Source organism: Heliconius melpomene, chromosome 1 (genome assembly GCF_056956725.1).
Source record: "Heliconius melpomene rosina isolate 202511_hmr_F chromosome 1, ASM5695672v1, whole genome shotgun sequence".
Classification (NCBI taxonomy): domain Eukaryota; kingdom Metazoa; phylum Arthropoda; class Insecta; order Lepidoptera; family Nymphalidae; genus Heliconius; species Heliconius melpomene.
The window spans coordinates 6,427,548-6,448,503 of record NC_140389.1 but is presented as its reverse complement, the minus strand read 5'-3'; the positions used below and the strand labels follow the sequence as shown (position 1 = coordinate 6,448,503).

Below are 20,956 nucleotides of genomic sequence, written 5' to 3'. Positions count from 1 at the left end.
ACTAAACGCCGCGATTTGCCTCGACACCAGAGCGATGAAATGGAAATATAAACGATTTATTTCCTCGAGTGGGGATCGAACCCACATCCGTCGCGTTACAGTCACACACTTGTGCCACTGCGCCACGACGACGATTTTATAATTATAATTAATAAAATTTAAGATAATTATCCAATAAATGATTAGATAAGTATCTGTTTTTCTTCTTATTTTCGCCGTGTATCCAATATTTTGCAAGGTTAACAATAGAAATAATATTTTAACCTGCAGCTTCCGGCCTAAGGTCATTGCCCTTTTATCAATAAACGATATTTCAAGGTTATTCTCAAGATCGATCTCAGAATTGAATTTTTTTTTATTGCTATTGACAATTAAATACTAGAAACTGACCTACTAACTACCTACTAAAAGAGGATTTCCTGAAATTCCTATGGAATCGGCAAACGGGGATTTTCCATTTTATATCCACGCAAGCAATGTTGCGGGCAACGACTAGTATAGTAACAAAAAAAAATTTTACCCCAAGAACAAGACCATTCGTGCGACGCGTACATAACGGGGCTCCGAAAAAACTATGTTTATAGAACACTATGAAATTTGATCATTAGTTCTAAATTACACAATTACAAAAATTACGGTGGAACGAGAAAGTAAGTACCTACCGTGGTGTTGGCTATTGTCATCATTAGCCTAAAATACTTTTTTGAGACACACGCCAAATCTCTTGTACCTATAGACTGCTTGTACCAGCAATATTAAATATTTCCTCGAGTGAAAATCGAACCGACGTATACAATCGCACGCTCGTACCCCTACACCACGGCACGCCGCGAAATTATTGTATGTGATATTATCAGCTTACAACCTTTTTCGATAAATATATCATTTAAGATATTACAAACATGAGATTACACGGGAAGCACTAGCTTTCAAATAAAAAAAAATCATCAAAATCGGTTCACCCAGTCAAAAGTTCTGAAATAACAAACATAAAAAAAATACAATCGAATTGATAACCTCCTTCTCTTACAAAAGTCGGTTAATAAAAGAATTTGAACCAGAAGTTATAGTTATATACTAAAGGTGTTTGATGTCTTAGACATAATTGCTTTTTCATAAATTCAGGCGTTTCGGTTTCGGCGTCAAAACTAAAACGCAGCCTCGCCCGCTTCTACTTATTATTATACTATAGACAATGTACCTATACAAAATATTTACATAAATTGTAGTCTATGTGTTATTGTGACATATATTACTATAAAGTTTTATCTAAATCTGTTCAGTAGTTTGGAGTGAAAATGGAACAAACACAATCAATCAATCAATCAAATCAGCCTTTTCGGGTCCACTGCTGGACATAGGCCTCTCCCAGGGTGCGCCAAAGCTCCCGATCCTCCTCCTCCTCACATTTATAATAATAACAGTATTACTTGATTTCAAAGCTTTCAAACTTTTATTTGTTACCGCTGTCGATAACGGTGTCGCTATTTCAGGTAAAAAGCAAAACGATCGTATTATATTAAGAAAAAATCATTAGAAGCCAGTGCAGCTTAACCACGCTTATGTGGCTAGAACTTTCGGCTTTCTGTATATTTTAAATAATTTTACATTTTCCTGGTCTGTACTGAAACTGCATATAGGGTAAAATATTTCAAACCCAGAACTAAAGAAATTAATCAAGGTACCTCAACAGTTTGGATGTAGGATTTTTTTTTCATTTCACGATTTTTATCCATACCTGTATTTCGTGTGACGCACACTTACGCGGTCGACGTTGCCGCTTTGACAGGTAAGTGTGTGCGTGCCTATGTTATACCTTACAAATGGCGTTTTATTTTAAAACGATAACTTTATTATTTATTTTGTTTGAAAAAATAACTTTTTCATTTTTGGGAATTATTTTTTTTCTGAATTATATTAGGCTTTTATAGAGTAGTTAAAACTGTGGTTTCATTTAAAGTGGTGCTGACAATTTCACCCAGTATAAAACACTTGCATATATGTAAGAAATAATCGTATATTAATGACAAAATTATAAAAAGATAAACTATAATAGTATTAATAGTATAGTGATAATAACAGTAAGAACCCATAACCCATTTTTTTCCTCTTTTTTTAATTTTTTTTTATAATAACTTATATTTAAAATTAATTTTATTCTCCTATATAATAAAAGTATATATTGACAGTAACAATAATAAAATAGATGTATATGTAGTGCAGGTGAAGTGTTACTCTCTCACTCGAGGCGTATCTTCAAGAGCCACTTGTCTCATTTATTTTTATTGTTTCACCAGCTCATACAAGACTTTGCATAACTTGTGTTGGGGCAAGCCCATCACTGCAAAGTAGTCGCCTTCCACCTTTTGCACAAATGTGCCCCCCAAACCTTGAATACCGTAGCTGCCGGCCTTGTCCCTGAAACGAAAACAAGTTATACCTTGAGGTACAATCTCCCAATAGTCCCCCAAATAACATAACTAACATATATATTGTCTGGTAGGCAATGAATGCCTGATGTGATGAGTGATGATGATGACGGCATCTCCGCCCACAACCCCGTGTAACGCAAGAGCTCTTGTGCCCTTAGGCCATCACATTTTTTTAATTCACGTTTAGAAAATGCCAATGTCGAAGAGTGTATCGAAAAATGGCAAAAAATATTTATCAAGAAAGAGTTCAAAGAGTTGAGTTGAGGTAAAACAATCAGAGGGCTGATGTCTAGGAATAAAGCCTGAAGTTAAAATAATGTGTAAATTTATAAGTTAGTTAGTTTATAAGTTTTATAGTTACATAGGTTCACCGGTGTCAATATATGCTTTTATTTGTTCATCGTTAATTTCTCCAAACGTAACTTTAATTTGTTCTGTAAACTTTACAAGTTTGTCGACTTTACAAGATTTCACAACGACTCCTGTAATTACTATATTGGTTTTACCTGAAAGTCTGAAACAAATAATTATATTTTTCACATCACTTCACAAGTAGTGTTTAAACAAAATTAAACCATTGTGGCACAGTCAGAGTGACTCTGACTCTCTGAGTGTAAGCGCAACGATTGTGACTTGTATTCTCACGCAAAGGGTTGATTACAATTAAATAATTATTATTTTCAAATAATAATTTGAAGCTAAGGCGTAGGAGTACAAAGTGTGACTATAATGTAAACGCAACAGGTTGTGGGTTCGATTCCCACTCGAGGAAATGAAATATTAAACATTTCCATTTTCATCACTCTGGTGTAGAAACACGCAATGTCTCCAAAATTGGACGGTTTTTCGAGAACGGAGAGTAGAGGGTTATTTTAACTCTAGATTCTCTCTACCTACTTTTGTTATGAGGGAAAAAGGGTAAAGTTAAATCCAGACAACGGTGCGGGCCAAATAAAATAACATATTTTTAGTTTTCAAGCAAAACATATACGGGAGATCACTTCTTGTTTTCATTTTTTTTACGTAGTAGTTATTACACAGTAATTACAAATTCAAGGAGCAAAACTCACTAGTGTACTTTAGGACTGCCTAAAGTCGAAATAAAGCATAATAGAATAAGTAAACTTTTGGATGTATCGCTAACCTTTTAAGTGTCTCAAAGGCCTCTTCTTTAGACTGAGGTTTGAAGAAGATAGAGCCATCTAAAGTAACAACAGTGTCTGCCCCGATTATTATATCAGGTGTTATGCCCTTTTTCTTTAGTGTATCTTCAACTTCCTCAACCTTTTTTAAAGCAGTCTCTTCTACAAATTCTGAGAATCCCTTAAAAGATTTCGGATCGAGGTCCTCTTTGAATGATGATGGATGATATTGCACTTTTAATCCCTGTAACATATTGCAAATAAAATTTTGTACCTATTACATATAATATACATATATATATATTTTATATATAAAACAAATACATCACCTTACGATTAAACTACTCAGAACTGCACTTTGTTGTCTGGCAAAGGCAGATAAATAAAAGGTAAATTTATCGCTATAATAGATAACGCCGCCTGCAGTACATTTTATTTATTTTTAATATGTTTTCTTTGGTCTTTTCTGTGGTATATTGTATACAACAAACTATATTGTTTTTTGTTTTCACGCTGTATCCCGCTTATAGTAGGGTAGGCAGAGGGAATCTGGGAACCATTTTCATTAAGACACTTTCGTTCACCACTTTCCACCGAATTAAGGAGGCCTTGCTTGTTGAGTGGAATGGTCTCAACGCCTCGTTTTGACTCGTTCCCGGAGTGAAGAAAAGAAAATAATAAATATTTCATTTCCTTGAGTTGAAATTGTAAATACTTACAATGTTTGTCATTATTTCTTTTCTGCTTTTGGAGCCGCTGGCTACAACAATTTTCATTCTGTCCAAAATATCCATCACTGGTTGCAACATTGTTATGCGATTAAATTTATCAATTTATCTAGAAAATCGTCATAAAGGTATATATGTTATAGTGATTTATAATCTTTTATTTGTTGTTTTTAATTTGAATTTAATTCCTGGTGCCAGTAACGGAGAAAGCGGAGAATAGAGTCTCCTCTCCGCTTTCCACCCGAATTCGAGACAATGTGTTTTGAGTGGCTGAACTCAACCCGGCGCTTTATCTTTCCAAAGCAGGGAAATAAAAATAAATTAATCACCCGAATGGAAATCGTACCTACCAACGCGTCAACAGTCGGGTACTGGCCCACTGCGTCACAATGTTTTTCCTTGCACTTTTCCTTCCTTTTTAGTTTAGTTCTGTTAAACTAAAATAAGACGATTATATATTTATAGCTTCACACTGTATCCCGCACATAGCAGGGTAGGCAGAGGGAATGGGAGCCCAGTATTAAAGAACTTCCACTATGCTCCTGCACTGCGATGGCCTTAATGTTTTTATTAAAAAATAAAAATAAATCAGCTTCCCACTGTATCCCTCACACAGCAGGGTAGGCAGAGGGAACCTAGTATTGAGACACTCCGTTCTACACTTTCTGCCAAATTCTGGAGGTATTGCGTGTTGAGTTGCGGAACTTAAAGCCGCACTTTGCCTTGACACCAGAGCGATGAAATGGAAATATAAATAAATATTTCATCTCCTCGAATGGGGATCGAACCCACAACCAGTCGATTTGACAGTCACACTTGGTGCCCCTGCGCCACGATTGGACTCAATTATTTTCGCTCACTAATAACAAACTCACATTTTTAAAAGCACCACGACATATAAAAAAGATTTTTCTCTGGCTCTACTTGTACAATCACTCGCACAAATGGAAAACTGATCAAAGCTCAGCTTAAACCTCACGAACAGTTCTAAATTGGTCAATGATAGGAAGACGTAGGAAGTCGGCATTTTTATCTTAGCTACACGCTGTATCCCGCCTACAGTAAGGTAGAAATAAGGAACCTAGGATTAAGACAGTCCGTTCACCATTTTCCTCCTAATTTATGAGACATTGTATGTTGACTGGCGGAACTCATCGCCGTTTTTTTATTGTTACTAGAAATATTTACTTATGTCTCATATTTGTATGTAAATAAGGTACTTAAGGTTATTTGGTATCTATCAATAAAGATAAATTACTTTAGTATCAATAAGTATCAACTTATGTTATCTAAATGTACTCCAAGTACTTAGTAATAAGTATGTAATTTAAAGTAGAATAAATATTATCTCTATATATAATAAAACAGTAAAAATATTTTGTCTGTACATTTAGTATTTTTGATTCAAAGGGACGCTAAACTGAAATGAACAAAAATATATATTTTTTAATTTCTTGTCTGTCTGTCTATCTGTCTGACTGTATGTAAGGTCACGCCAATCTCTGTACTGAACCTGTACTAAGTACTGAACCGATTTACGTAAAACTTTCACCAATTTATTTGTTTTAACCCAGCTTAACACCTAAAGTTTGTTTCATCAAAATCGGTCATTTGAATGAAATCAAGCCATGAGTTTGCCTGCAAATATATAACAATCCATATCTATACTTATAATAAATCTGTATTTGTTTGTAATACATCTGTAATTTTAACCGACTTTCAAAACAAGGATGGAACAAGGTGTTCTCAATTAAACATTTTATTCTATTACATTTGATTCATTTAATTATTTTGGATTCAATTTCGATATTGGATTATTCGATTTGATTATTGTAATATGCAATCATTGCAGTTATTTTACAAAGAATATTATAAATTGTTACCCAAATCAATAATTTAACTATTAAAGCTATTTTTGAACGAGTAAATTAAATTATTCATTGACATCAACACATTTGACTGTCAGTCAATTCTGTTTATTAAATGATGTAGTTCAAGCGGGCGAAGCCGCGGGAGGGGGGCCGCTAGTTGTTTAATAATCATGATCACAGAGGCCAACGTGGCGCAAGGGCAGAAGCTTGCGACTGTAAACGCTACGGTTGTGGGTTCAATTCCCACTCGGGGTAATGAAATATTTAATGTTTTCATTTCCTCGATAGAGCGAGCGTGATCGTTACTAGAGTAACGAGACAAAGTGCGGCGTTGAGATCCACCAGTCAACACGCAATCCCTTGTACGGAAGTGTCTTAATAGGAACAGTCTGAGAATGTGTAAGCAACACTTTAGTTTTTGCTTTTGAGAATAATGAAGAAAAAAAATCTTACTTACCTAAGTTTTTTTTCGTAACCAACGTAACTTAACCCTCGTAGTTAGTATTATTAGAAAATGATATTTAAAATTAAAATTCAGATTCAAAATATTCTTTAAATTAGCTATTGGAAGAACTTTTGATTCGTCAAATGAACGTAGTGACCACAACTTAATTATAATTAAATTTAAAACTACATTAGTAAATAGAAAAGAGAAAGAAACGACCGCATCGAAGTGTTCTCGTTATATAAATGGTACGGCCAACCCATTCCACAATATTATTACAGTATTTATTAATAAAATATTTAGTTAATTATTTTATTAATAAAAAATAGTTATCTTTGCTATATCTGGGTACTCCCCTAAGAATAAGGCGTTAGACTAAAAAAAAATCTAAAACTCTGAACCCAACCCCAGTGCCTATACTGATTTAGCTAGGAGACCAAAGAGACTAAACCCTAGTACATAACAAGCTGGTTGTAAATTGTAACTATGATATTGAAAAGAGCAACTGTTAAATTTGTTGCCTGACAGAATCTAAATATTTTTTATATCTCAACAGCAGCTTTCAAGGTTGATGGTAGCCTTATGTCCATCCGACGAAATAAGCGTTTACAAAAGTCTATTTTTTGAATATAGAATATAATGAATTAAATAAGCAGTTCAATTGGTTACAAACACTGTGTTCCTTCTACCTACCCTGCTAAATGAGGGATACAACATAAAGCTGCTTTTACTCCAGAACTTTTTTTACACCACTAATTCTATTTCCAGGTAATAAAAACAAATAAGGAAATACACAGAAATACAAAAAAAATGCTTTATATTAAAACTAATTTACAACAAATTCTAAAACAACAAGAACATTCTTACCGTAAAATGTAAATATAGTTTGTATCACAATAATTATAATCGTAACAAATATGAAATAACACGAACGGCAGCGACTTATATTAACCTACTCATATCAAAGCACTTCATGAAGCACTTGTCTCACTGATATCATTCTTCTTGACCATGTCATACAAAACTGTGCATAATTTGTAAAGAGGCAAACCAACTACAGTGAAGTAGTCGCCCTCCACCCTCCGAACAAATGTGCCACCCACCCCTTGGATGCCGTAGCTGCCGGCCTTGTCCCTGAAGCAGAAAGAAGAAAACTCACTATAGTACAAACTTGAAAGATCTGTCACTCGCCTTGATGCAGCAGAATAATATAAAACCCACAACTGTTTTTTTGTGTAATGAACTTAATTTTTAGGGAGCAGCTTCACGCTATATCCCGCGTGTAGCAGGGTATATAGAGGGAGTCTAAAAGAGCATTGATGATTAATAATTGCATGTTGAGTGGCGGAATTGAACGCCGCGCTTTGAGGATAGTAAATGTGAAAAATATATAGTACACACCAATATATTAGTGACACTAGTTAATCTTAGTCTTGATGGGGAAAAAAAAGAAATGTATTGGTATTTGCTATATTCTGAGGTCCTAATAAACCGAATCGTGTCCTAAAACGCCATGTTGCTCTGTCTGTGTGTTTCGTTGATCGGATGACGTCATACCATTGCAACTTAAGAATACAAATTGTTAAATGAATAAGAATCAAATTATTAATATTCAACAATTATTCGATTTTAATTTAAAAATCAATTGTATCATTTTACGTTGGTTGCTTATTATTATAGCTATCAAAATTTTTTATGTTTCAATTGTTTTTCACATTAATTGAAATAAATTATTATAGTCTCATTTACATACAGACATAATTTGAAAATCGTGGAACTATTTATTATATGTATTATTGTTATAATTTATTTATCATATTTTATTATCTTTAAAGTTTTAATCAATGCACTTGTGATAAGAAAATTAATTGCCCAGAGCTATTGGACAAAATCCTAAGTAACTTACATAGGTTCACCGGTGTCAATATATCCTTTTATTTGTTCATCTTCGATCTCCCCAAAAGTGACGTCAGTGTGTTCAGTAAATTTTACAAGTTTGTCAACAGATTTCACAATGACTCCAGTAAACACTGTATGGGTTTTGCCTGAAAGTCTAAAACATATATTTGTTTTAGTTACCTTAAAGTTAGAAGTTGAAAATACCAAATATACTAAAATAAAACGTACGCAGCCATTTGCAGCTTACATAACGGTAAACGGCTACGTTTCATCAAGCTTACTATAATTGCACTTTTTAAAACATAAGTTAAATACAGGGTGGAATCGTCTACGCTCCTTTTACAAGAATAGCATATCGGGTAAAATATTTCAAACCCACATCTAAAAAAATCAAAAATCGTCAACAATTTAGACGTAGTATTTTTTATTCATGTCACGATTTTTATTCATACTGTATTACGTGTGACGCAGTTAGGAAGAGATACCAATGACGTAAGCAACTCCTACTACAAAAAACTAAACCTTGCCGATCTGCCCCTTTCATCCGAAAAAAACATACTAGAACGAGAAAGGAATATCTCTCGTTCAATTTTAAGCAATTCATCTTCACCGCCGATACCTAGAGACTTCATGAATGAGGCGTGCGCGACATTGTCGCTTTGACAGGTTTGTGTCTGTATGTCTGTATGTCTGTAAGAATGACACACATTCTTAACAAATGTCGTTTTATTATACAACAATAATTGTATTAATTATTATGTTCATTATCACTAAAATAAAACCCCCGCCCTAGTACACATAGTGTACATACGAAAGAGCCTAACACTGCAGTAAGAGCTTTAAAAGAAATACTCAAGAAATCCAGAAGCAAAATATTTTATCTGAGAAGATGAACATAGCATCAATATGTCATGTATTTGTAATGTATGTCATGTATTTCTCTATAAGAGATGCATGGATCATATCTTCTGATACTTAATAATAGAATAGGGTGGTAAAATCAAAAAAACTCCATTGGAAGAGGAGAATTTTCCCAGAGAAAGAATGGATACTGCTTTCGATAACTCTCCTCAATATTTAAAGGACTCTATTGCAGCTAATGGAGACCACTTCGTATCATTTGCATGGTTTTATATTAATATATCAAACTAACACCAGTGTGTTAGTTACATTTATTAATATATAATATATATTTAATACTAGTACAGTTAACAGTAATAAATGTAACATACAATAAAAAACAATATTTTCCTTTGTAATATTTAAAGCTAAACTAGGTAAATAAACATCTGGTCATGGTCACTTACTTTTTAAGTGTATCAAAAGCCTCTTCTTTAGACTTAGGTTTGCCGAACATAGAACCATTAAAAGTGACCACAGTATCTGCTCCAATTATTATGTCTGGCCTTGCACCTTTCAATTTTAGCCTATTTTCAACTTCCAGAACTTTCTGTAAAGCTGTTTCTTGTACAAATTCTGAAAATCCTTTAAAAGATTTTGGATCAAGGTCCTCTTCAAATAATGACGGACACAGTTCTACTTTTAATCCCTGTAAAATATTTTATATGACACATGATACACATTAAAACTTGTTGAAGAGAAAATGTAAGGGAAATAAGATTTCTTTATGAGGTCCATTTAATCTATGTAATTAATATAATACTTCAAAAAATATGTATTTTTCTATTTTTTTAGCCGCATGCTATTAGCCGCTATTGCACTGTAGGCAGAAGGAAGCTTATGTTAAGACATTGATTTCTATGTAGTGTGCAATTTATAAAGTGTTGCTTATTAAGTGGTGGAATTCAATGAATTCTTACATGAACAGTAAATTGAAAACAATTTGTTTCCTCACTTCTCATACTCGTAACATTTGGGTTTAAGATGGCATGCCTATAAGGATGATAATGTAATGACAAAAAGCACTCACAATATTTTCAATTAATTCTTTTCTCCTTGGTGAACCACTAGCTAAAATAATATATTTTCCTTTCAAACTATGCATTACTGGTTGTAACATTGTTGTACAAGTTAACATCAATTATTTCATTTAAAATGTCTAGATCTACAATTATGATAAAATAAACATTTTAATTTGTAGAGGTTATAATTGATAATTCAAGATAGAATTATCAATTATAACCTCAACATGTGCCCTCTGTGTGCACGGAAGTTCATAGTAAAGATTAATTATATAAAACATATCAGTTCCTGGAGTGAGACCTCCTGGTGCCAAAGAAGCGCTGGTTGGATGTCGTGATGCAGGACATGAGAGCCAACCAGAGAAAACATTTACTTGGAGCCAATGGTCTAACCACCGAGGACGCAAAAGACCGTGCAAAGTGGAGTAAGTTGAGTAGGAAGGCAGACCCTGGCAATAGCCGGGATTAATGCCGGGAGGAAGAAGAAAATTAATTATATAAGACATTATGATATTATTAGACAAAATATGTTTTTTTATTTTTCTTGACTAATTTGCTATTTTACAGATTTTTTTAAATTAATTTCAAAACAAAGATGCGGAGAAAAACAACAATACAATAAACAATATCATTAGATTTTTAAACATATTTTGTAAAGCCATTTTCTATGTATTCTGTTTATAAAAATAATATAAAAGTAACGTAAACACAATTCGCAAAAGTATATAAGTATATTTGAGAAACTAAAATTACCGCTAGTTCCACTACTGTGGATTACTGTCATACTGAAACCACAGAACACATTTACTGACTGAAACTGATTAGTGATTACTGAGTAAATGTATTCTGTGGTCATACTCGTTTGACATTTGGCAAAGTGCAACATAATGTGAAAATGCTCGGATCGCAATAATTAAAGAACAACAACAACAATGTGAAAATGTTTTTAATATAATAGGGTAGTTCATAGATGTCACTTTAGTAAGCATGAATTATAATGTCCAAATTTATACCTCACAACAAAATTTCAGCTTTAGACGCAGGTTTAAAAAGATTTTTATTGGTTAAAAAGAACAATTAAGAAAAACTACGAGTACATAATTGAAATAATTTTGAAAAAGGATACTCTAGCGGAATACAGCATGAATCTAATTATTAGTATTTGTAAATATAATGATGTAATAATTATACAAATTTCAAATTCAAAATATTCTTTATTCAAATAGATTATTATAAGCATTTTATAATCGTCGAATGAATAAATAAACAAAAAAGCTACCACTGGTTTGAAAGGCAGTTTTGCTGAAAAGAGAAGGCAAGAAACTTTATTATTTCAATATGTCCTTTTATTTTGTAATTAATATCTTTCGTGCTTAAATATTTGCTTATAGTGTATATAATATGGACTCTGTATGTTGTTTACTAATCTGGATTTCGCATTCGTATATTTAATCTGTGGTATCGTATGTTTCACCGCTGCTGTGTGCTGTCGTTGCGAAGTAGTGTTTTACATTTTATAATTTTTTAAACATCTAAAAACATTCCCAACGGTAATGGAAACATAATTATTTAAAATGAATGCCATAGTGGGTTATGTGCGTAACATACTTAATTCATTTGGGTGGAACGACGACGATCCCGCGATCAAGACAAGCTTCAAAAGAGACAGGTATGCGTTTGACATTTCTTGTTTACAACACTATAATTCGGTTATGGCGGCAAAGTCGGTATAATGTTGTGTATAAAAATATAGATTATCACGAAAAATGATCAGAGTACCTCTTAACGTGGCTTGTAAATTTTGGATGTAAGTACTGTATTTTATTTCATTGAAACTCAATTGCTCTAATTATATATTTTTATACCTCGCTGTTACAGGAACGAAGATGAAATTTCTGATGACGATGACTCTCCGGCTTTAAAAAGACTAAAGAGATTAAGGAAAACCTCTTTCCCTGATATAATGGAATCTAAAGGTAGTAATATATAGCCCCATTTGTGGACTGTCCAGTCTAGGTTTCATGATAAAAGCTTACATTGCATATATTACTTACAGATATTAGGGAAAAAGATAAACACAGCAAAAATGTTAGATATGTGCCAATTCAGTTAGAAACTGGCCACCCTAGTACATCTACACCAAACGAAGGGCTAACCAAATTAAGCAATTGTGTTAAGACAGTTCCAATTAAATTAGTAGATGTTATATCTAATGGCCCTTCCACACCATTGAGGAAACCCAGATTGCACACTCCAGTAAGACCTGTCATTCAAGCCATAATAGATGATGAGGATGATAATGACCAAGAGGTATTTATTATATATCATTATTCTAATACAAAATAGTTTTAAGTGGTTGTAAGAGGGAGCGAGATTTGATGTTGTGTCTAAAAATTCATCAGGATATAAGTATTTTTTACAATATACATAAAAAGAGAACATTTAAGTCTTTATTTTTGTCTGTATTACTAAATTTATTAACTATCAGCATTATTATTAGTTTCTTAATTTCAATTTTGTTTAAAAAGTTTATTTTGTTAAAATTTTATTTTACACCAAGAAAACTATATTTTTTAAAAGGAATAAATGTTTGGATGTGATGCAAACCTAAGTCTATCATGCTATGTTGAAATTAAGATCTCCAGATAACTTAACAATTCTCAACTACTGTTGCAATTTGAGAATACTTGTTAAAGACTTTTTGTCACAAAAGTGTATATATATATATTCATAAAAAGTATATATGATGCCATATTAGGCGTTCAGAAAAAAAAAATCCTAAAAACGAAAAAGTATTTTTTTAAATAAAACACCATTTGTAAAGATAACATAAACATGCACACACCTGTCAAAGCGGCAACGTCGCACACGTATGTGTGCGTCCAGGTATGGATAAAAATCGTGAAATGAAAAAAAATCTTACGTCCAAACTCTTGAGGTACCTTGATTAATTTCTTTAGCTCTGGGTTTGAAATATTTTACCCTATATGCAGTTTCAGTAAAAAGAGCGCTGCCTCTTCTATTCTGTATATAATAAGTAAAAACACTTTAAAAAGATTTTAAGCAAATGCTATTGTTTACGTTGCAGAATTAAAGAATCGATTCTGACTAAGCCAACTTGGTTGACTTAGTCAGTTGACTAAATAAAAGTGTATGGCTCAGTAATTAGAGTGCTTGTGGGCTGCTCATAATAAATGCAACTTAAAGTCTTATTATGTTAAAAATTGCATACCTTTTCTAAAATACATGATTGTGAATTCAAATTATATTTTTGAAAGTAAAACATTCCAAATGCATTCATTAGTTACATTATTTGATATATTTTAGGTAACATGGTTAGAAGCAAAACCAGAATCAAAGAAACCATCAAATGTGTACATTGACCTTGAGGAGGATGATGAGAATGAAAACGAAGCCCAGGATGATGATGTTATATTTGTCAAGAAGGTTGCAAACCCACCAGTTAAACCATATAAGTTCTTCATAAATAAATCACATAGCACAACAGAAAAAGACAGTGACAGAGTTAAGTACTACAAAATATATAGGTCATCAAGTGAAAGAAATACTAATTCTTCACCTAGAACATATAGCAAGTTCAAAGCACCGGCTGGGATAACAAAAGTGTATAAAAAACAACCCACGCCAGTGGCTAAGTGGATGCAAACACAACGGAACCTTCCGTTGATCAAGAATAGGCTGAATGGTAGCACCAGGGCGACTCTGTCTGAGGTGTTTAATTTAGATGAGAAAAGAAACTACCAGGAGTTGATACGGAGGTTCACTGGTGCCTCGCCTGTGATAAAGCAAGATGTTATCAACTTAGCTGAGGAGTCTGCAAGCTTCCGTCTCACACAACGGGCGCAAAGGAATTCTCTTAATTCAATCAAGCTTGTTGAGAGGGGCTTCGGTGATAAAGAGAATGAGGTTACAGAATATGACCCCATCACAGTGGCGTCCATTACATCATCAGATTCTGAAGTAGAAGCAGTGGAGGTGCCCTCAGAGACCAGCTCATCTTCAACAAGAGCTGAACCTGTCAATTCCTTAAGGGACTCAATGAGACACAGTGCTATCACTTCTCCCGATTGGTTACTAACAATCAACTCGAAATATAAGAAAAAGCATTCAGAGAATAAGGAAAAAATAAAAGATGCCAAGCGGGAGTCAGATATCATATCTAAAGTTATTCATGAGCAAAAAGTGGCACATTTGGAGCACAAACTGAAATATGAATTTAGTATACCAGAGAGTTTGATTGAAGAAGTGCCAGCTGTTACGGAGTTGCCCCCATTATCTGTGGAGCAGGAGAGGCTGGTGGGACGAGCATTGGGCCCTGGACCACCTAACCAGCTCTTGGTTGAAAAGTTTAACTTAAGGATACATAGGTTATTTATTTTCTATTTATGTGAGGCGGAGAGTTCTCTTTATACGGAAACTTCTGTTTATAAAAGTCAAAGTTATAGGCTTTTTCCCTACTCAGAGGATAAATGATTTTGATTTCTTTTTGGTAATAAATATGGCATTGAGTTCTGTCATTCAACACACAATATCAGAACAATTGGATGATGCTTGGAGAATGGAGTGTTAACTTCTTATAATATTTCTTTTGCTTAAATATAATCAGGTGTTTTTTACGGCCAGTGGTGAAGGGTCATAAGTGCGCGAATGTAAACGCGACAGATTTGACATTTTCATTTCCTCGCTCGCGAACGAGGCAAAGTACGGCGTTGAATTTCGCTACTAAACACACAATGCTTCCTAAATACGGTGAAAAGTAGAAAACGGATTATCTTAATGGGAATGAATGTCTTGAAATTGGTTCCAAGTTTGCCTCTTGGAATAATACATACATAGTCTTGCCATAAATATTATTCATAAGAAAAACTATTTTTTTTCTGTACATAACATTTATTACAATTAATTACAGTATTACTAGTTTAATACATAAAGTCCTTTAAATGCTGAGGCCATAAAGTCCTGAATGTTACTCCGGTACTGTATTGATTGGAAAACTTTTTTAGACCTTTGAGTATAAATATGGTCGTTTAGAATAATATGGTTATTTAGAGGATTTTAAAAATTGTATATAGGTCTATATCTACTTTATGTAATGCAATATTCTATTTTAATATTACAAAATATTTTAAAATATATTGGCGCGAAAATAATAAAATACTGAATAATTATATGACGGATTCCAAATTCAAAAGTAACATTTTGCTTATTTTTAATTGTAACAGTGTTTTTCCTCTTCCATTATAGGTAAAAGAAACCCAGTTCAATTTAACTTCTAAAAGACACAAGTTTTTGTGTTTACTTGTTTGCCATGTCTTTTCCATAAAAAATTATATGGCCAGACTAAGTAGTATAGATTATTGTAATATTTTCTGAAAATACTTGTATGTTTATATAAATGTTTCAGGCGTGACCTCCAAACGCTGGCGGGGTTGAACTGGTTGAATGACGAAGTTATCAACTTCTATATGAACCTCTTGATGCAGAGGAGCGAAGAGAAGAAAGATTTGCCAAAGGTGAATTTACATTTGGGTGTCCATACACAAAGGCAAATTGGGGCTCTATTACTAAGATTCTGCTATTTTCTAGTCTAGTTCTAGTCTGTCCGTCTTTCGCCAGACTGTAACTCGATGAAATCCTTTAGTTAGTTCTGTTGCGGTTATGACAACGAAACAAAATTTTAATAATTAAAATGCGGAATAAAATTTATATATTACTCACTCACACTTGGCCGATTTTTTTTTTACTCTTGTCTCCAGCATAATGGAAATAGTATTGAGACAGTTGATATATTTATCATTAAAGATTACAAAAGACCTGGGAGAAAACAAATAAAAAGAAAAAAAATTGACTGTTTTGTCAATTTTTTTTGTTGTTTTGTTACTTATGTGAATTTTGTTTTCATATCATCATTGGGGATAATATGAAAACAAAATTCACATAAGTATTTTATGTTTTCAAACATCCACACATGTGGTCTCTCACCCACACATGACTGCACAATGGACATACTAAACCTAATTTGCTACACTATAGTGCCCTAGAAGTCACTTGATGTTATCGCCGCTTGTGATAAATAACTAATGACAATAATATGATTATTCCAGGTGTACGCAACAAACACTTTCTTCTACCCCAAGTTGATGCAGAGCGGGCAGACGGGGCTGCGGCGGTGGACAAGAAAAGTAAGTAAATTTTTAGTCCCATCTAAAGCAGTTACAGTAGAGTACATAAAAACGATACATAAAGCCTTCCTTAATAAATAAGCTATTTTACAAAATTTTTTTTTTTTAAATTGCATCAGTAGTTTTTTGCGATTAGTGTGTTCCACTAAACAATTTTCTGATCTTTATAACATTAGCATGGATTAGTATCGATTTTTTATGTCTTAACAATATGTTCCCAGGATGCCTCTACCTCTACCTCTAGCAGCACAGCAGGGTGCTATGTGTGGGGTACAGCTTAAATCTAAGACTATTATTTGACACACAGGTGGACATATTCTCACACTCCCTACTTATCATCCCAGTGCACCTGGGCGTGCACTGGTGCCTCAGCGTGGTGGACTTCAGGCGGAAGCGCGTAGACTACCTGGACAGCATGGGCTCCCCCAACCAGCCCGCCCTCAACGCCATCATGCAGTACTTGCGAGATGAGCACCAGGATAAGAAGGGAACACCCTTTGATGATAATGGTTGGATCACTAAGAATCTTAAGGTACGTAATAATAACTATACCTCGATTCATTATGGCAGGAGACAAAATCTAACCAAAAATATTCTGTTTCTCAAACTTTTACATATTTTTTTATTCCTATTTAATTTATTTGTGCACAAACTTTACTAAAAAAATACTTAACTATGAGGTTAATAAAGCTAAATATATATATAATTCAATTAATTATTAGCGTTTGGAGGATTCCGAGGAACTATCAACTACATTAATGACAAAATGGTCCACCATATTATCTATTATATGATCAATTTGCATCTTTTCTTTTATCCCAAGGTCAATTCACCTTTTATATAAACAACAAAAGTATGCCTGCAAAATTCGGCAGAAAGTGGGGAATGAAGTGTCTTAACACTAGGTTCCCTCTGCTTACCCACCCTGCTGTGTGCGGGATACAGCGTGAAGCTGATTTTTTAATGTTATTCGTTAGCAAACCTTATTACATACTAGATACATTTATTTTATTTCTTCATTTTACAGGATATCCCTCAACAAATGAATGGCAGTGACTGCGGAATGTTTGCCTGCACTTTTGCTGAATTCTCTTGTCGGGATGCTCCATACACATTTACCCAAGCCAATATGCCCTATTTAAGGAAAAAGGCGGCTCTAGAAATATTACAGGCTAAATTATTACTTTAGATTATATAAACAATAAGTAGGACCAATTGTCAAAAGTCATAATTTTATAATTGTTTTAAATTGTAAGAGAAAATTCTTTTTGAAACAGTTATCTCTCTGTGTGAAAGTGATTGTGGATTTGATTAACCTGAGGATGATAAATTATTTTCATTTAATTGCTCTGGTAAGATGATTAAGCGCGGCGTTGAGTTTCGCCACTCTACACGCAATGTATCGGGAATTGTCGAGTGCGTGGGAACTGATTTTCTTAACAATACTTTCCCTCTGTCTTTCCTGATGTATGCGGGACACAACGTGAAACTGTAAATAAAAGTTATTATTTTGTAATAAAAGTATTTTTTTTTAAATGGTTAGACACTTTTATAATAAATATTTTGTGTGTATATTAGTAATCGACAAAAATAAAAAAAAACAATTACTTTTTTCTTAATATATTTTAAAAGTTACTATTTAGTGTTATATAAATAAAAATGTTTTCAGTTCTTTTTTTTATTTTTATATTTTTATTTTAAAAAACGTCTCATTCAAGCGGAAAATTAAAAAGTATTTAAAACATTCATTGGAATCGAAACCACAACTTTTGATGGCACAATCGAGACCATTGTACAGTAGAGGCACAATGTTTGACAATAAACAAGATGGTTGTGGGTTTGTTTCGCATCCAGGGCAATTATTTTATTTCCCCGCTTAGATAAAATAAAGCGAGACGTTGAGTTCCGCAGTCTCTAATTCTGGAGGAAAGTTAAGAATGGAAGGACTTGACACTAATTTCTTTTTGCATTTCATATTATGTGCGGCGTGAACCTTTAAAAAATGAATTCCCATAATTATTAAGTTTTTAAAGTTATGTCTTTTGACAATTGTACTCAGAACAATATGTAAGAAAAGCCCTCTTTAGAACAGTATTCTATTAATTTAGGAAACAAAATAATTGATCTTGTATATCAATAGCAATAGTAAATAGTTTTATTTATTTAATTAAATAATTATTGTTATTTTAAATAGTTTGTTTTTTTACACACGAAATATTGTAAGAATCTACAGCAGCATATCTAAAAGTATTGTAAAAGTTAAAATTCTTGAATTCACCATTTTTAAAGGTATTTTTTTTATAAATGAAATAATAAATGTACAATTTAAACACATTATATGAACTAAAATGTTTTAACGTTATAGTTGTATGCTCACATATAACCTACAGTTGGGGGTTCATATCCTGCTTCATCAATAATTCTAAAAATTTTTTTTTTTAAATTCTTGGATTAAGAGGGCTATTCCAATAATATAGTCATGACATCTTTCACGACTGAAATAAAACGTTAGATAAGTAAGTATTAAAATTAAATATATAAATTAATTCACTTGTAAATAATTGTCTTATTATATAGAAACTTTTCCTTTTACTTAGACCAGTATCTATTGCTTAATTATACCCAGATCTAACCTAGAGGGATATCATCAATGGTGGAAAAAAAAATGTATTCATTGATTGATACAGTACGGTTGATGAGGACTCATCGCCCTGAAGTTAGCTGTAGATGGCTGCGTTGATTTAATTTTAAGATTTAATGGCCACAATGGATAAAAAATGATAAAACTTCACTTCAAGGCGGCCCCAACTCGTCGATCCTACTGTACCTTTTTTATATGGGGCGTTTTGCGGTTGAGTAATTTTGCTCCCATGACAGAGACTTGATTATGTTCATTTATTTTTCTATATTTAAAAAAAAACCATTTTAACGCCGTCGACAACAACTTCATCAGCTCTCGAGTCTCACAATGCATACATAGCACTATTGGCGTATCTTAAAATATAAAGTAGTTGAGGGGCCAGCAATAAATGAGAATATTAAATATTTAAAAATATTAAACATTCCCCGAGTGGGAATTGAAACCAAAACCGTCGCGTCTACGGCCACACGTTATGCCTCTGCCCCACGACGACCTGTAATAAAAATGATATAGAACACAAATATGTATACTTTTATTACAAAATATGATAAATTTGAGTCTCTGTTAGTATCTTTCTCAGTTAATTTTGTTACAACTTACAATTGCTTACTTATTCGCTATTGCTAACTTAGATTTCCTTTGAAATTAAAACATATTTTTTGTTGTTTCACCAAATATTATTATTAAAATTAAATTATATTCTAGAAATAAGTATGCTATTATTTTTTAAATATATTTTTGTATGCATAACTCTGCTGGTCAGGAAATATAAGAAACGATCCTTGTCTTGTGATGAATGTGTGATTTTCTGTCATGGTGGCATAGTATTTAATTGACATTCTGTAAAATAATAAAAATTATAGATTCTAAACTCATTGCGTTTCATATTTCTTTTTAAGTAATGAAATAAACAAATACGAAATTTGAATATCTTATTGATTTTATCCCTTGCTGTTTTTTTGATTCATGTCGTACCCAGCATATGTAGAGGTAATGGGAGGAATATAGTATTAAGGGAACCGATCCCTACGCGCCACCAAATTTTTGAGACGATAAACCGAGCGGACGTTAACGTCGCGCCTTGTCCTCTTGCCAGAGCCAGAAAATGGAAATAATTCATTTTCCCAAATGGAAATCGAACCCACAACCGTTGCGTTTTTAGTCAAATACTGCGCCACAACGGTCTGTTTTTTAATTCCTACTATTGGATTAGAAAATCTTTGGATAAGCTATATTCACTTGAGCAGTAATGCGTTAAACTCTTTTAAAAGATCCTCTTAGATCTATGCTTGGGTTGTAAGTCCCAAGCAATGCTGCACACACGAGGTACACATGGAATGTTAAATAATTTCTTAATAAAAATATTTAATTGTTATTTCATGATAATTTGACCCATTGAGATTGAAATGATCCATTTTTAGACGCAACTATAGATTATACTTGAAAATTTGTTATATATGGGTCTTACAATGGGTGTGGGTTTTCATAGCATGAGCCAGGACGAAGAAACACAAATAAAAGTGTCACCTTCTTTATTGAAAGTTTTAAGTAAATCGGTACTCGAGTAATCGACACCTTAGGTATTTTTTTTTTACTAAAACGGTAAATTAAAATTTATTAAGCGTGGACAAACAAACAAACATTGCGCCTGCAGTGATTTATTTAATATATTT

The 20,956-nt window shown here is 33.1% G+C and overlaps 2 protein-coding genes across 15 annotated transcripts; one reads left to right on the top strand and one right to left on the bottom strand.

The window, feature by feature from the left end:
- Positions 1–1,997: 1,997 nt before the first annotated feature.
- On the bottom strand, positions 1,998–11,281 carry LOC146541110 (uncharacterized). Of its 12 annotated transcripts, none has more exons than XM_085196217.1 (6): positions 7,486–7,535; positions 5,178–5,358; positions 4,294–4,411; positions 3,577–3,818; positions 2,794–2,946; positions 1,998–2,418 (listed from the first exon to the last, which is right to left on the bottom strand). In XM_085196217.1, the coding sequence occupies exons 3-6, from the start codon at positions 4,381–4,383 to the stop codon at positions 2,283–2,285; spliced, it is 621 nt and encodes a 206-aa protein (XP_085052343.1). In that variant the 5' UTR covers positions 4,384–4,411; positions 5,178–5,358; positions 7,486–7,535; the 3' UTR covers positions 1,998–2,282. The 12 variants fall into 12 exon arrangements, with proteins under 12 accessions (XP_085052343.1, XP_085052336.1, XP_085052330.1 ...); XM_085196210.1 differs by lacking the exon at positions 5,178–5,358 and adding an exon at positions 4,653–4,739 and having other exon boundaries at positions 7,486–7,520; XM_085196226.1 differs by lacking the exons at positions 1,998–2,418; positions 2,794–2,946; positions 3,577–3,818; positions 5,178–5,358 and adding exons at positions 8,525–8,671; positions 9,825–10,066; positions 10,338–10,582; positions 11,193–11,281 and having other exon boundaries at positions 4,295–4,411; positions 7,486–7,752.
- A 596-nt stretch (positions 11,282–11,877) lies between these two features.
- Positions 11,878–20,211, top strand: LOC146541109 (uncharacterized). 3 transcript variants are annotated; one of them, XM_085196121.1, is made up of 8 exons: positions 11,878–12,108; positions 12,318–12,415; positions 12,496–12,749; positions 13,767–14,827; positions 15,865–15,973; positions 16,565–16,642; positions 16,950–17,174; positions 17,670–20,211. In XM_085196121.1, exons 1-8 carry the CDS (start codon positions 12,014–12,016, stop codon positions 17,829–17,831), a joined length of 2,082 nt encoding a protein of 693 aa, XP_085052247.1. In that variant the 5' UTR covers positions 11,878–12,013; the 3' UTR covers positions 17,832–20,211. The 3 variants fall into 3 exon arrangements, with proteins under 3 accessions (XP_085052247.1, XP_085052256.1, XP_085052265.1); XM_085196130.1 differs by lacking the exon at positions 11,878–12,108 and adding an exon at positions 12,122–12,246; XM_085196139.1 differs by lacking the exon at positions 11,878–12,108 and adding an exon at positions 12,139–12,233.
- The last annotated feature ends 745 nt before the right edge of the window (positions 20,212–20,956 follow it).

Coding starts and splice junctions, on each gene's coding strand:
- LOC146541109 (XM_085196121.1), top strand. CDS start 12,014: ATGAATGCCATAGTGGGTTATGTGCGTAACATACTTAATTCATTTGGG. Junction 14,828..15,864: donor TTTAACTTAAGGATACATAG/GTTATTTATTTT, acceptor TAAATGTTTCAG/GCGTGACCTCCAAACGCTGG. Junction 16,643..16,949: donor TGCGGCGGTGGACAAGAAAA/GTAAGTAAATTT, acceptor TTTGACACACAG/GTGGACATATTCTCACACTC.
- LOC146541110 (XM_085196185.1), bottom strand. CDS start 10,555: ATGTTAACTTGTACAACAATGTTACAACCAGTAATGCATAGTTTGAAA. Junction 10,067..10,447: donor AAGAATTAATTGAAAATATT/GTGAGTGCTTTT, acceptor AATATTTTACAG/GGATTAAAAGTAGAACTGTG. Junction 7,753..8,524: donor ATTGACACCGGTGAACCTAT/GTAAGTTACTTA, acceptor TTTCTGCTTCAG/GGACAAGGCCGGCAGCTACG.